The 12,305-nt window shown below is 41.4% G+C and overlaps 1 protein-coding gene and 2 long non-coding RNA genes across 3 annotated transcripts in view; 1 reads left to right on the forward strand and 2 right to left on the reverse strand.

Annotated features, from left to right (window-relative positions):
- Positions 1-1,401: 1,401 nt before the first annotated feature.
- On the reverse strand, positions 1,402-7,776 carry LOC127139660 (uncharacterized). The gene is made up of 7 exons (XR_007809980.1): positions 7,343-7,776; positions 5,974-6,035; positions 5,595-5,709; positions 4,991-5,439; positions 3,756-4,410; positions 2,602-3,256; positions 1,402-2,102 (listed from the first exon to the last, which is right to left on the reverse strand). It is a non-coding gene; the product is annotated as an uncharacterized LOC127139660 (long non-coding RNA).
- A 3-nt stretch (positions 7,777-7,779) lies between these two features.
- The window catches only part of LOC108891796 (protocadherin Fat 2-like), a 56,706-nt gene continuing 52,180 nt past the window's right edge, over positions 7,780-12,305 (reverse strand). The window contains 1 exon segment of the mRNA XM_018689119.2: positions 7,780-9,735. Coding sequence (XP_018544635.2) covers positions 9,242-9,735 — 494 coding nt within the window. The 3' untranslated portion in view covers positions 7,780-9,241.
- LOC108891797 (uncharacterized) lies at positions 8,753-11,703 on the forward strand. The gene is made up of 3 exons (XR_001962367.2): positions 8,753-8,841; positions 9,985-10,044; positions 10,252-11,703. It is a non-coding gene; the product is annotated as an uncharacterized LOC108891797 (long non-coding RNA).

The raw sequence follows: 12,305 nt of genomic DNA on the forward strand, positions 1-12,305 counted from the left end.
TGACATTTTTTGACCATTTTAATGACTTACTATACTATGACTTTTTTTGACCATTTTTCATGCCTTACAATACCATGACATTTTCTGATGGTTTTGGATGCCTTACTATACTGTGACATTTTTTGACCATTTTCATGCCTTACTATACTATGACTTTTTGACCATTTTTGTGCCTTATTATACTATGTACATTTTTTTGACCATTTTTCATGCCTTACAATACTATGACATTTTTTGACCATTTTTCATGCCTTACAATAGTATGACTTTTTGACCATTTTTGATGCCTTATTCTATAATATGTGACTTTTTTGACCATTTTTCTATCCTTACATATTATGACATTTTTTGACCATTTTATGACTTACTATACCTATGACTTTTTTTGACCATTTTTCATGCCTTTACAAATCTAGTGGATCCTTTTTGACATTTTTTGCATGCCTTACTATACTATGTGACATTTTTTGTGCTTTTATACTATGACTTTTTTGACCATTTTTCATTTACTATGACTTTTTTGACCTTTTTCATGCTTACATAGTGTGACTTTTTGACTTTTTTGTGCTTACTTATACTATGACTTTTTGACCATTTTTTAGTGCCTTACAATACTATGACTTTTTTTGACCATTTTTATATTAGACTTACTAATATTATGACAATTTTTTGACCATTTTTCATGCCTTACAATACTACAACATTTTTTGACCATTTTTCATGCCTTACAATACTATGACATTTTTTGAGGGCTTTTGACGCCTTAATATGACTTTTTCTTTTTGACTATTTTGGAAGTCTTACTATACTGTGACTTTTTATGACCATTTTTTGTGCCTTACTATACTATGGCTTTTTTTTTTTTTTTACCATTTCTCATGCCTTACAATACTATGACATTTTTTGAATATTTTTCATGCCTAACAATACTATGACTTTTGTTGATCATTTTGGAAGTCTTACTATATTATGACTTTTTTGACCATTTTTAACGCCTTATTATATTATGACAGCTGAACCACAACATGTGATGGTTTTACGTGCCTTGGTGTAATTACATTTTTGATGCTCTACTATATTGTTGCATTTTTATACACTTTTGACCACATACTATACTGTGGCATTTTTGATCTCTGATTATAACCTTACATTTCTACTTCTTTTTTTGGATTACGTCGACTTCTGCATTGCTTGTATATTACTGAATTACTGTAACCACTAATATTAGATCACTTTTACCGTTACATATTACTTTTCTTGTTACATATTACTTCTGATACTAATTGCTTTTACATTACTTATGTTAATACAAATTACTTATACATAGTTTTTATATTGTAGATTAGTTCTATTCACAACACTTTTTGGATATACTGAATACTGAACTACATAATTTAATGTCAGTGCTCTGTGTTGGACAGTTGATGTAAAGCTGTTAGTGAATTACCTGGAGGCCTCTGTCCTGGTCTCAAAGAACTTCTTCATAGTATGAAGACTCTCTGTGATCGTGGACTACGTCTCTGTGATCGCGGACATGTCTCTGAGATTATGGACAAAGTCTCTGCGATCATGGACAATGTCTTTATGATCGTGGACAATGTCTCTGAGATCATAGACATTGTCTCTGTGACCATCGACAAATATCTCCATGATCGCGGTCATGCCGTCGAATTGAGGAACCACAGTGTCACTACCGATTCTTGCGCAGAGCTCTGCGAAGCATGGGACAATGTCTCTGATCACGGACAACGCCTCTCCCGTCTTTGACAAGGTCTCTGCGACCACAGACAACGTTTCTGATCGTGGACGATGTCTCCCTCATCCTCAACAATGTCTCTCCGATCATGGACCATGTCTCTGCGATCGTGGACGATGCCCCGGGGATCGCGGACAATGTCTCTGAGATTATGGACAAAGTTTCTGCGATCATTGACAATGTCTCTGAACGCCAGCAATGCCGACTTATCGGGGACCAAGTCACCACAAGTCATGGACAATGTCTCTGATCACGGACGATGTCTCCCTCATCCTCAACAATGTCTCTCCGATCATGGGCCGTGTCTCTGCGATTCTTGGCGATGTCGTGGACGAAGTGGTGACACCTGGAGGAAATCAAAGAGAAACATATAAAGAAAAAATGATCAATAGACTACTACCTATTCCTCATCAACAGTTTAACCATGAAAACACAGAGATATTCAATATTACAGCTGAACCACAACATTTAACAAACATTTTTATGTCTTACTATAACGTGACATTTTTGCTTCTGTTTTGGATTACTATTACTTCTGCATTGCTTTTACATTACAGATTACTTTAACTGTTACCTTTAATATCTAATCACTTTTCTTGTTACATATTACTTCTACATTTATAGATAGTTCTTACTGTTGCAACCTAGGTCTAGTAACAGATTACTTTGACTATTACATCTTATTTCTAATATTGCCAATTACTTTTACTAGTACAGATTACTTATACACTATTTCTATGTTGCAGATTACTTCTATTATTACACTTTTATGATATACGGAAAAGAAACCATTTAATGTCAGTGCTCTGTGTTGGACAGTTGATGTAAAGCTGTTGGTGAATTACCTGGAGGCCTCTGTCCTGGTCTCAAAGAACTTCTTCATAGTATGAAGACTCTCTGTGATCGTGGACTACGTCTCTGTGATCGCGGACATGTCTCTGAGATTATGGACAAAGTCTCTGCGATCACGGACAATGTCTTTATGATCGTGGACGATGTCTCTGAGATCATAGACGTTGTCTCTGTGACCATCGACAAATATCTCCATGATCGCGGTCATGCCGTCGAATCGAGGAACCACAGTGTCACTACCGATTCTTGCGCAGAGCTCTGCGAAGCATGGGACAATGTCTCTGATCACGGACAACGCCTCTCCCGTCTTTGACAAGGTCTCTGCGACCACAGACAACGTTTCTGATCGTGGACGATGTCTCCCTCATCCTCAACAATGTCTCTCCGATCATGGACCATGTCTCTGCGATCGTGGACGATGCCCCGGGGATCGCGGACAATGTCTCTGAGATTATGGACAAAGTTTCTGCGATCATTGACAATGTCTCTGAACGCCAGCAATGCCGACTTATCGGGGACCAAGTCACCACAAGTCATGGACAATGTCTCTGATCACGGACGATGTCTCCCTCATCCTCAACAATGTCTCTCCGATCATGGGCCGTGTCTCTGCGATTCTTGGCGATGTCGTGGACGAAGTGGTGACACCTGGAGGAAATCAAAGAGAAACATATAAAGAAAAAATGATCAATAGACTACTACCTATTCCTCATCAACAGTTTAACCATGAAAACACAGAGATATTCAATATTACAGCTGAACCACAACATTTAACAAACATTTTTATGTCTTACTATAACGTGACATTTTTGCTTCTGTTTTGGATTACTATTACTTCTGCATTGCTTTTACATTACAGATTACTTTAACTGTTACCTTTAATATCTAATCACTTTTCTTGTTACATATTACTTCTACATTTATAGATAGTTCTTACTGTTGCAACCTAGGTCTAGTAACAGATTACTTTGACTATTACATCTTATTTCTAATATTGCCAATTACTTTTACTAGTACAGATTACTTATACACTATTTCTATGTTGCAGATTACTTCTATTATTACACTTTTATGATATACGGAAAAGAAACCATTTAATGTCAGTGCTCTGTGTTGGACAGTTGATGTAAAGCTGTTAGTGAATTACCTGGAGGCCTCTGTCCTGGTCTCAAAGAACTTCTTCATAGTATGAAGACTCTCTGTGATCGTGGACTACGTCTCTGTGATTGCGGACATGTCTCTGAGATTATGGACAAAGTCTCTGCGATCACGGACAATGTCTTTATGATCGTGGACGATGTCTCTGAGATCATAGACGTTGTCTCTGTGACCATCGACAAATATCTCCATGATCGCGGTCATGCCGTCGAATCGAGGAACCACAGTGTCACTACCGATTCTTGCGCAGAGCTCTGCGAAGCATGGGACAATGTCTCTGATCACGGACAACGCCTCTCCCGTCTTTGACAAGGTCTCTGCGACCACAGACAACGTTTCTGATCGTGGACGATGTCTCCCTCATCCTCAACAATGTCTCTCCGATCATGGACCATGTCTCTGCGATCGTGGACGATGCCCCGGGGATCGCGGACAATGTCTCTGAGATTATGGACAAAGTTTCTGCGATCATTGACAATGTCTCTGAACGCCAGCAATGCCGACTTATCGGGGACCAAGTCACCACAAGTCATGGACAATGTCTCTGATCACGGACGATGTCTCCCTCATCCTCAACAATGTCTCTCCGATCATGGGCCGTGTCTTTGCGATTCTTGGCGATGTCGTGGACGAAGTGGTGACACCTAGAGGAAATCAAAGAGAAACATGCAAAGAAAAAATGATCAATACACTACTACCTATTCCTCATCAACAGTTTAACCATGAAAACACATGCCTTACTATAGTAGAATATATTCACAACATGTTTGATGCTTCACTATACTACCCAACCAGTTGAGGCAGATGGCCGCCCACCCTGAGTCTGCTTCTGTTCAAGGTTTCTACCTCTTAAAGGAAGTTTTTTCTTGCCACTGTCGCTTAGTGCTGCTCATGGTGGGAATTGTTGGGTTTCTTTCTGTTAAATAATATATAAGAGTACGGTCTAGACACCATACTATACCATGACATTTTTTAATATCTTACTACATCATGACTTTTTTTGACAGTTTTTGATGTCTTATTATTGTGATTTATTTCATACTTCTTCTGGTATTGCTAATTACTTTTACATTACTTCTATAAATACAGATTACTTATGCATTATTTTTATATTTCAGATTAGTTCTATCATTACACTTTCCTTATATACTGACTACTCAACATAAACAGTTTAATGTCAGTGCTCTTGTTGTTGGAGTTGATGTAAAGCTGTTGGTGAATTACCTGGAGGCCTCTGTCCTGGTCTCAAAGAACTTCTTCATAGTATGAAGACTCTCTGTGATCGTGGACTACGTCTCTGTGATCGCGGACATGTCTCTGAGATTATGGACAAAGTCTCTGCGACCATGGACAATGTCTTTATGATCGTGGACGATGTCTCTGAGATCATAGACGTTGTCTCTGTGACCATCGACAAATATCTCCATGATCGCGGTCATGCCGTCGAATCGAGGAACCACAGTGTCACTACCGATTCTTGCGCAGAGCTCTGCGAAGCATGGGACAATGTCTCTGATCACGGACAACGCCTCTCCCGTCTTTGACAAGGTCTCTGCGACCACAGACAACGTTTCTGATCGTGGACGATGTCTCCCTCATCCTCAACAATGTCTCTCCGATCATGGACCATGTCTCTGCGATTCTTGGTGATGTCGTGGACGAAGTGGTGACACCTGGAGGAAATCAAAGAGAAACATGCAAAGAAAAATGATCAGTTACTTTTATGATTACACTTTTCTGATATATTGAATACTGAACATAAACAGTTTAAACAGGACAGATCAGTGCTCTTTGTTGGACAGTTGATGTAAAACTGTTGGTGAATTACCTGGTGGCCTCTGTCCTGGTCTCAAAGAACTTCTTCATTGTACGAAGACTCTCGTGAACATTTAACAACCATTAGAGGCTGTTTCAGAAAATCAACAGCTGACTGTCGTCACCTCCTGAAGAACCAACAACAAATATTTGGGAAAAAGTCAAATGATTGTTGTGTGTCTATCAACTAATCACTGAAGCAGTCATGTATGTTACTGTGAACTGCACAGCAATAATAAACACTATCAGTAATTTTAACTTGTGTTTATGATACTTCAGTAAAAGGTCTGAGTATTTCTTCCACCACAGACAGAATCAGCTGGGATTTACCCAGTGACACTAAATGAAAAAAATCAAGCGAGTGCTGACATTATCATGTTTAGGACACATACCTGTTGGTCTGTAAGGTGATGTTAGTGTTTCTGTCCAAGCTGCAGCAGCTGAGCAAGTCGACCTGGAAAACACAAGTACAACACCTGAAACAGTGATTAACTAACTAATACGGCAGAGTAATGAAACTTTTTACCACTAAAACTCACACAGTGAAAACTAAACACTAAAGCTCAACAATTACAAATAAAACTTGACTGACCTCAAAGAGAAAAGCAATGTTAAAATCTGAAAGTATAATTTTGACTTTAAAAGCTTAAATGTTGGTGTAATGATTTCTAATTGATCTCAGCTCAGACACTGCGGAGGAGCACAGAGTCAAAATGTAGTTTTCAAGCCTTTAACACCAAACTGAGCTCAAACAAGCATCAAGTCCAAACAAACTAATGACTGGATATTAATCATTACAGATGAACCAGAGCATTCTCCAAACATTAGAGGAGTGTTTCAGAAAATGGGCTGAACTAACAGCAAAGGAACTAAGATGTTTGAGCTTCAAACTTGTGGAGGAGCAAAGAGTTAAAGTTTAGTTTTCAAGATTGAATTTAACATAAAACTGAGCTCAGTCAAGTTTTAAGAAATTTCTCATCACTACTGTGGGTCAGTTGATAGCTGTGGACAGATTACTGCCACTAATCTACAAAGACACAACGGTCACAATGAGATGCTGAACTGCCACAACGAAACACAAAACGACCTCAAAGAAACGTAAAATGATCAGGACGCAGAACTACAGAGACGCAGTGAGAACGACCACAAAGAGACTAAGCATCCAGGTAAAGACACAACATGACCACAAGGACATGATAATCAGAGAAACAGACTAAACTGTTCCCACCCTCCACAGCTCATGTCAGGGACGCTACAGTCACGGAAACACAAATCACTTTAGCCCACGCAAATAAAACCGAAAACAAAAAGGAAAAAGCTTCTAATGCATCATTTAAAGATAATGCTAATGCTAACGCTCGACGCTACTGCTAACGCTGGCATCCAAGTGTAAAGCAGCCAGGTACAGACGCGATACAATACGAATTGACCACAATTCGACACAAAACGATGACAACGACACGAAGGGCTGCCATAAACTGAGTTAGAATGACCAGGATGGAACAGAGAGTTACAGAGAGATGGAAAATGTTGGTAAAGTGACTGTAAACAAACACAACAGGGATTTAAGCATCTATCAGGAGATCGATGTGTTTTCACCACGTTGGGTTCCACAGCTCATGTCAGGGAAACACAAACACACTCTGACCCACGCGATATAAAAAAAATGGGGGAAAAAATGGAAATAAAGTCGAAATATGTCTCTAACAGAGAAGGCTAATGCTAACGCTCGCCGCTAGCTAGTTCACTCCTTAGCCTTACCTTCGCGCTACAGGTGTGTTCAGCGTCCAGCCTCATTCATGTTCGACAAAAAGCAGCTCCACAGTTTGTTTTAACCTCCAGGATTCTCTGGTGATTCAGTTTCCTCACGGTACTGACAAACCGAGAGAACCGTTCAAACGCTGGTTTAAATCTGTTTTCCGGCTTCGTTTCTCCGCCTCTCCACGCTCCTCCCCCAAGGTCATGACCAGTGACGACACACGACGCAGCCAATGACGACGCACGCAAGCTCAACGACGGCAGAAAAAACGCCATCTGACTGTGTTCCCCCTAGCAACCGCCTCTGATTGGTCTGATAATACATCATTGGAAGCGTGGGATCAGGTCTGGATGGGGTCATCTGATTACCCATGATTCCCTCTGATAACCTGATCCTGGAGACGGTTTCCTCCTCTGATGAAGCAGCATCTGATCTCAGGTTAGTGTGATAGAACATCTTTATTCTCTTTACAGTGAAAAACAGAAACAGGGTGGAGTCATAATAAAATCTCTCACAGAGAAACAGCAGAGCAGAACATGGGGAGACCCACATTAATACAAAAATAAACTTTATCAATGAACATTCAACAACAGGCACAGACTGTTTACAACACAACACCTGCACAGCATCACATCAAAGGTAAACCACATTAAACATCAGTTCACCGGTCAGAGTGAAGAGGAAATGACCTTTGACCTTTAGGGTTTAAACTCAGTTTATCACTGTGACTGATTCATTCAGTTTAGTGTTCCCTCTGTTTTCTCTGATCAGTGAAACATGATCCATCAGATGAGTCAAAGTCTTGATGTTTTTTAGATTTCTTTAAACTTTGAGGTGTTTTTATTGAAAGGAAAACTGCAGCTCTGTAAGCTGTTAGCTTAGCGCAGAGTGCAGACAGGAAGCCGTATGTTGGAGACAGAAGGTGAGATGTTCTAATTTAACTGGAGCTGAACAGACTTTCTCTTTAAATTTTTCTGCAGCTCGGGTTTGAACAGACGTTGATTTTCTTCTTCAGCTGAATCAGGAACCTTCAGTCTGTTTTCAAGTTAAAGTCTTTGTGATTATTGTGTTTAATGTTGTTGTGAAGTCAGATTTTCTTTTTTATAAACTTAGAACAACTGAACTGTTGTTTGAACATTTTCTGATTCCAACTCCTCAGATGTTTAAATGTTAACAATCTGTTTAAAGACAAAAGTGGTTGCCATTTTTAATGACTGATCAGGATGATAATCAATAGATTAATTATGATAGTTGATTGTTGTTGATGATTTGTTATAAACTGCTGTTTGAACACAGACTTCTGAATCTGCTGTGTTCTGTATATTTACACCATTTAAAATGGCTGTGTAGACATTTTTCTGTCTCGCTGCAGAAACATGAAAGAATTCTCTTTCTCCCAGAGCAGAGCCTGATCACTAACACGAATATCTCCACCAGAGGAAACACTGTGGTCCAGTTCACACTGATTAAAGCCAGGAGACGAGTTCACAGTCACTAACAGGTAAAATACATCTACAGCACCAACACCACCCTGACACTGTCTATATGTCTGTGAGGATCCAGCCTCTTCTCATCAAGGAGTTCAGTGAAATGTGTTCGTGTTGAGAAACAGAAGTTGCAGCTTAAAGCTGACAGTGATGAAGCTGATCAGATCTCTGGATCAGGGTTTGATCGGAGTCGTCTCCTGTCGAACTCCAGCGGATCAACGAGTTTGTGTTGGGAGGAGAAATGTTTGGAGACGCCTCCTCTCAGAGGCAGGAAGTTCACAAGGTGTTGAGTCAGTAATACTGTTGAGGGTTTCACCTCCTCTCAGACGGAGCTGCACTTCAGCTGAACTTTATCCTCTGAGGAAACGAGGATCAGCGAGACGTCACTTTCATCTCTGAGCTGCCGCTTCCGCCCTAAAACATCACCTCCTCACAGCTGCCGTAGTCGCTCTCCACCATGCTGGACCCGTCAAAGCTGCGGGGGTTCTGCCCCGCGGGTCGTGTCTGAGGCTGGGCGGGGTTGGGCGGCGGCGGGCCGGCCTGCTCGGCGTACGATGGCATGGCGATGCTGAGCCTCATGCTCAGCCTCTTGTATCCTGTGGACACGTTGTCCAGGCTGCGGGCATGCTGGGTGGGGTAGTAGCTGATGGCTGTGTACTCATTGGGGCACTGGGGGCTGGGGAGGGGCAGCCCATCCGGACCCAGGAAGTCATCCAGGTTCTGGTTGCTGTAGCACGGAGGGAGTGGGGCACGGCGGTCGCAGCGGTCCAGAGGAAACGGGAAGCCGCCGAATCGAGAGTTCCTCCTGGAGTCCATGGTGGAGGAGGAGTAGGTGTCCTCCACGATGTCGAACTGAGGGAACTCCTGGACGGACGGACGGCCGTAATAATCCGGATCTGCAGGGTAGACTGAGATCAGAACACAAACACAAATCATTAGGTCTCCACAGATCAGTCAGAGGTATTGATCAGTATTGATGCTGATCAGATTCTGTGTCAGGAGGATTAAAGACGTCTGATTATTAAATCCTCTCTGTAGATCTGAGACCGTGTGGATCTGGATCACTGCACTGACTCTGACTCACATCAACAGAGTTGTTGAATCTGTGATTCTGTGAGTTCATCTGCAGATGATGAACTTTGTGTTTTATTCAACAGAAACTGACTCCTGAAGCTGTGGACAGGGTCTCTGCTGTCAGAGGATGAAATCAGCTGAAGGTATAAACTCACACACAGTGAACTGTTACGTCTGTAGTGACACTCGAGACTAAAGCTGTGAATAAATCTGAACCTCCTCAGATTATATTTCTTATTAATATAATTACTGTTGGCTTGTTGGATTCTGTGGTTTTTGGTAAAATGATAATCAACTGAACCTGTCTGTGATGTTAACGTTTAAAACTCTGCTGCATCAAACCAACGAAGAAGAGGAGCCACGACTGAGCAACAACACAACCTGCAACAGGAGGAATGAGGAACATTAGTTCATCTGCTCTCTGAGGTTTTACAGCTGAATCATCCAGAAACAGTCAGTCAGAATCAGTCAGTAAAGTAAGTGACTGCAGCTCTGACAACAAGAACTGTGAGAATCAAACAGTGAGTTCTGGCTTCAATCACTTCACTGCAGGAAAACATATGAACATAATAACAATGATAAAGAGCAGAGTGTCTGACAGACACCAGAGACCAGAGACCACATCTGAAAACTGATGGAGGATTTCATCTTCAGCTTCCTCCTCTTCATCCTCCAAACACGTGAAAACAGCTTCTATACACTGAACCACAACTGAACCACAATCAGTTCACAGAGAGAGGAGGAGTCTGAGAGACGAGAGAGAGTGATGGAGGTCAGAGACGACAGGAGGAAGAGGAGGAGGAGAGACAAAGTGACAAAGACGTTTGTAGACGACAAACTTCACAAACTACCAGACTCTGTTATTCCTGCAGCTCCTGTGAAATAGTAGCTCAGACAAACATCACAACTTCAACTCGTCTGGTCAAGGTCAAGGTCCAGGTCCAGGTCCAGTCCTGGACTGGATAACGTCTCCTCTGTGAACACTACCTGGTTCAGATGCAGAGGAAACTCCTCACCTGCAGCTCAGCAGAATAAAAACTCAGGAGCTGATGAAACCTGAATAAACTCCACTCTGAATAAATATTTGTCTTTATTTGTTCAGGTCTCTGTGTTTTCCTGGTGAAGTGATGAATATTTGCAGCCTGTGGGTTTTTTTCTATAATTAATCAGTGAAAGGGAGTGTGGAGGAGAAAATAAAATCATGATTAGTGTCAGAATATTTCTGCCTGCAGCAGGACGTTCACTGAGCTTCAGGTTACTGAGCCGGAACCGAGACCAACACCTCCCTCATCAACACCAGCCTCCAGACGTCTCCTCAAACTTAAAACCTACGATTGATTAATGAAACTTTGTTAATGAGAAGTTCAGAGGCTGAAATTGAGCCTTTGTCTGAGACCTGGGTCTGATCCTGATCTGTACTGATCAGGACTGAGTCCGTGTCTTTAACGAGGAGGCGTCTGACAGAGGAACGTGTCCTTTACTCTGTGATAAGGTCAAACAGATGAACGACCTGCCAGGCCACTGTTACCTGGGCAACAACGGCGTGACGAACGCCTGAGAACAGAGATGAGGAGGATTATTGATCTGTTACAGGAAAACACAAAGGAACAAAGAGGAGGAGCAGGAGAGACACATGGAGGGAGGATGAAGATGAGAGCAGGAGGAGAAACCTAAAGATGATTATTAAATATCAGAACGATGATTAATTAACAGATTTTACATGAAAAACAACAACATGAAGAAAAAGAATCATAAAGTTACTTTCAATGAATTTAATATAAAACTGAACAAACAGTTTTACTCTGATTTAACCTGGAGCTGAGGTCAGCTGGTCTGAGGTCAGCCTGGAATGTGCTAATCCCATGAATCAGAGGAGAACTGACCTCAGACCAGCAGTAAACTCAGGAGGAGGAGATTAAATATAAAGTTAAAGGAGCATTTCTACATTTACCCTCAGATTCATCCAGAGAGAGAGAGAGAGGATGGAAGGAGGGGGGTGGGGGGTGGGTGGAAGGAGAGTGAATACAGGAGGTGTTCCAGAGGAGAAGAGGAGCGAGGGATCAGAGAGAAGTCATTTTATTTCCTGATGTTATCTGATCGTCTCGTCATGAATGTTTCATCTCAGTTTAATAAGTTTCCCATGATGCACCTCTCTCACAGATAAACAGTTGTTTACAGTGACCTCGGTCTGTTTGTCTCTGCAGCAGCTGATGGTTTAACTCCACAGATATAGATTGACTGATTCTGATCATTTATTAAACTCATTGATCGATGGTTTTCTCTGTGAAACAACAGTAAATACTCAAACAGGCCGAGATGAGTAAAGCTGAACTCTGAAGCAGATGCTGATCCAGATATCTGAGTCTGAAATCTGATTTGAAATATTTTGAATTCCGATAAGAAT

The sequence above is a fragment of the Lates calcarifer genome, unplaced genomic scaffold (assembly GCF_001640805.2).
Source record: "Lates calcarifer isolate ASB-BC8 unplaced genomic scaffold, TLL_Latcal_v3 _unitig_2026_quiver_651, whole genome shotgun sequence".
Lineage (NCBI taxonomy): Eukaryota > Metazoa > Chordata > Actinopteri > Centropomidae > Lates > Lates calcarifer.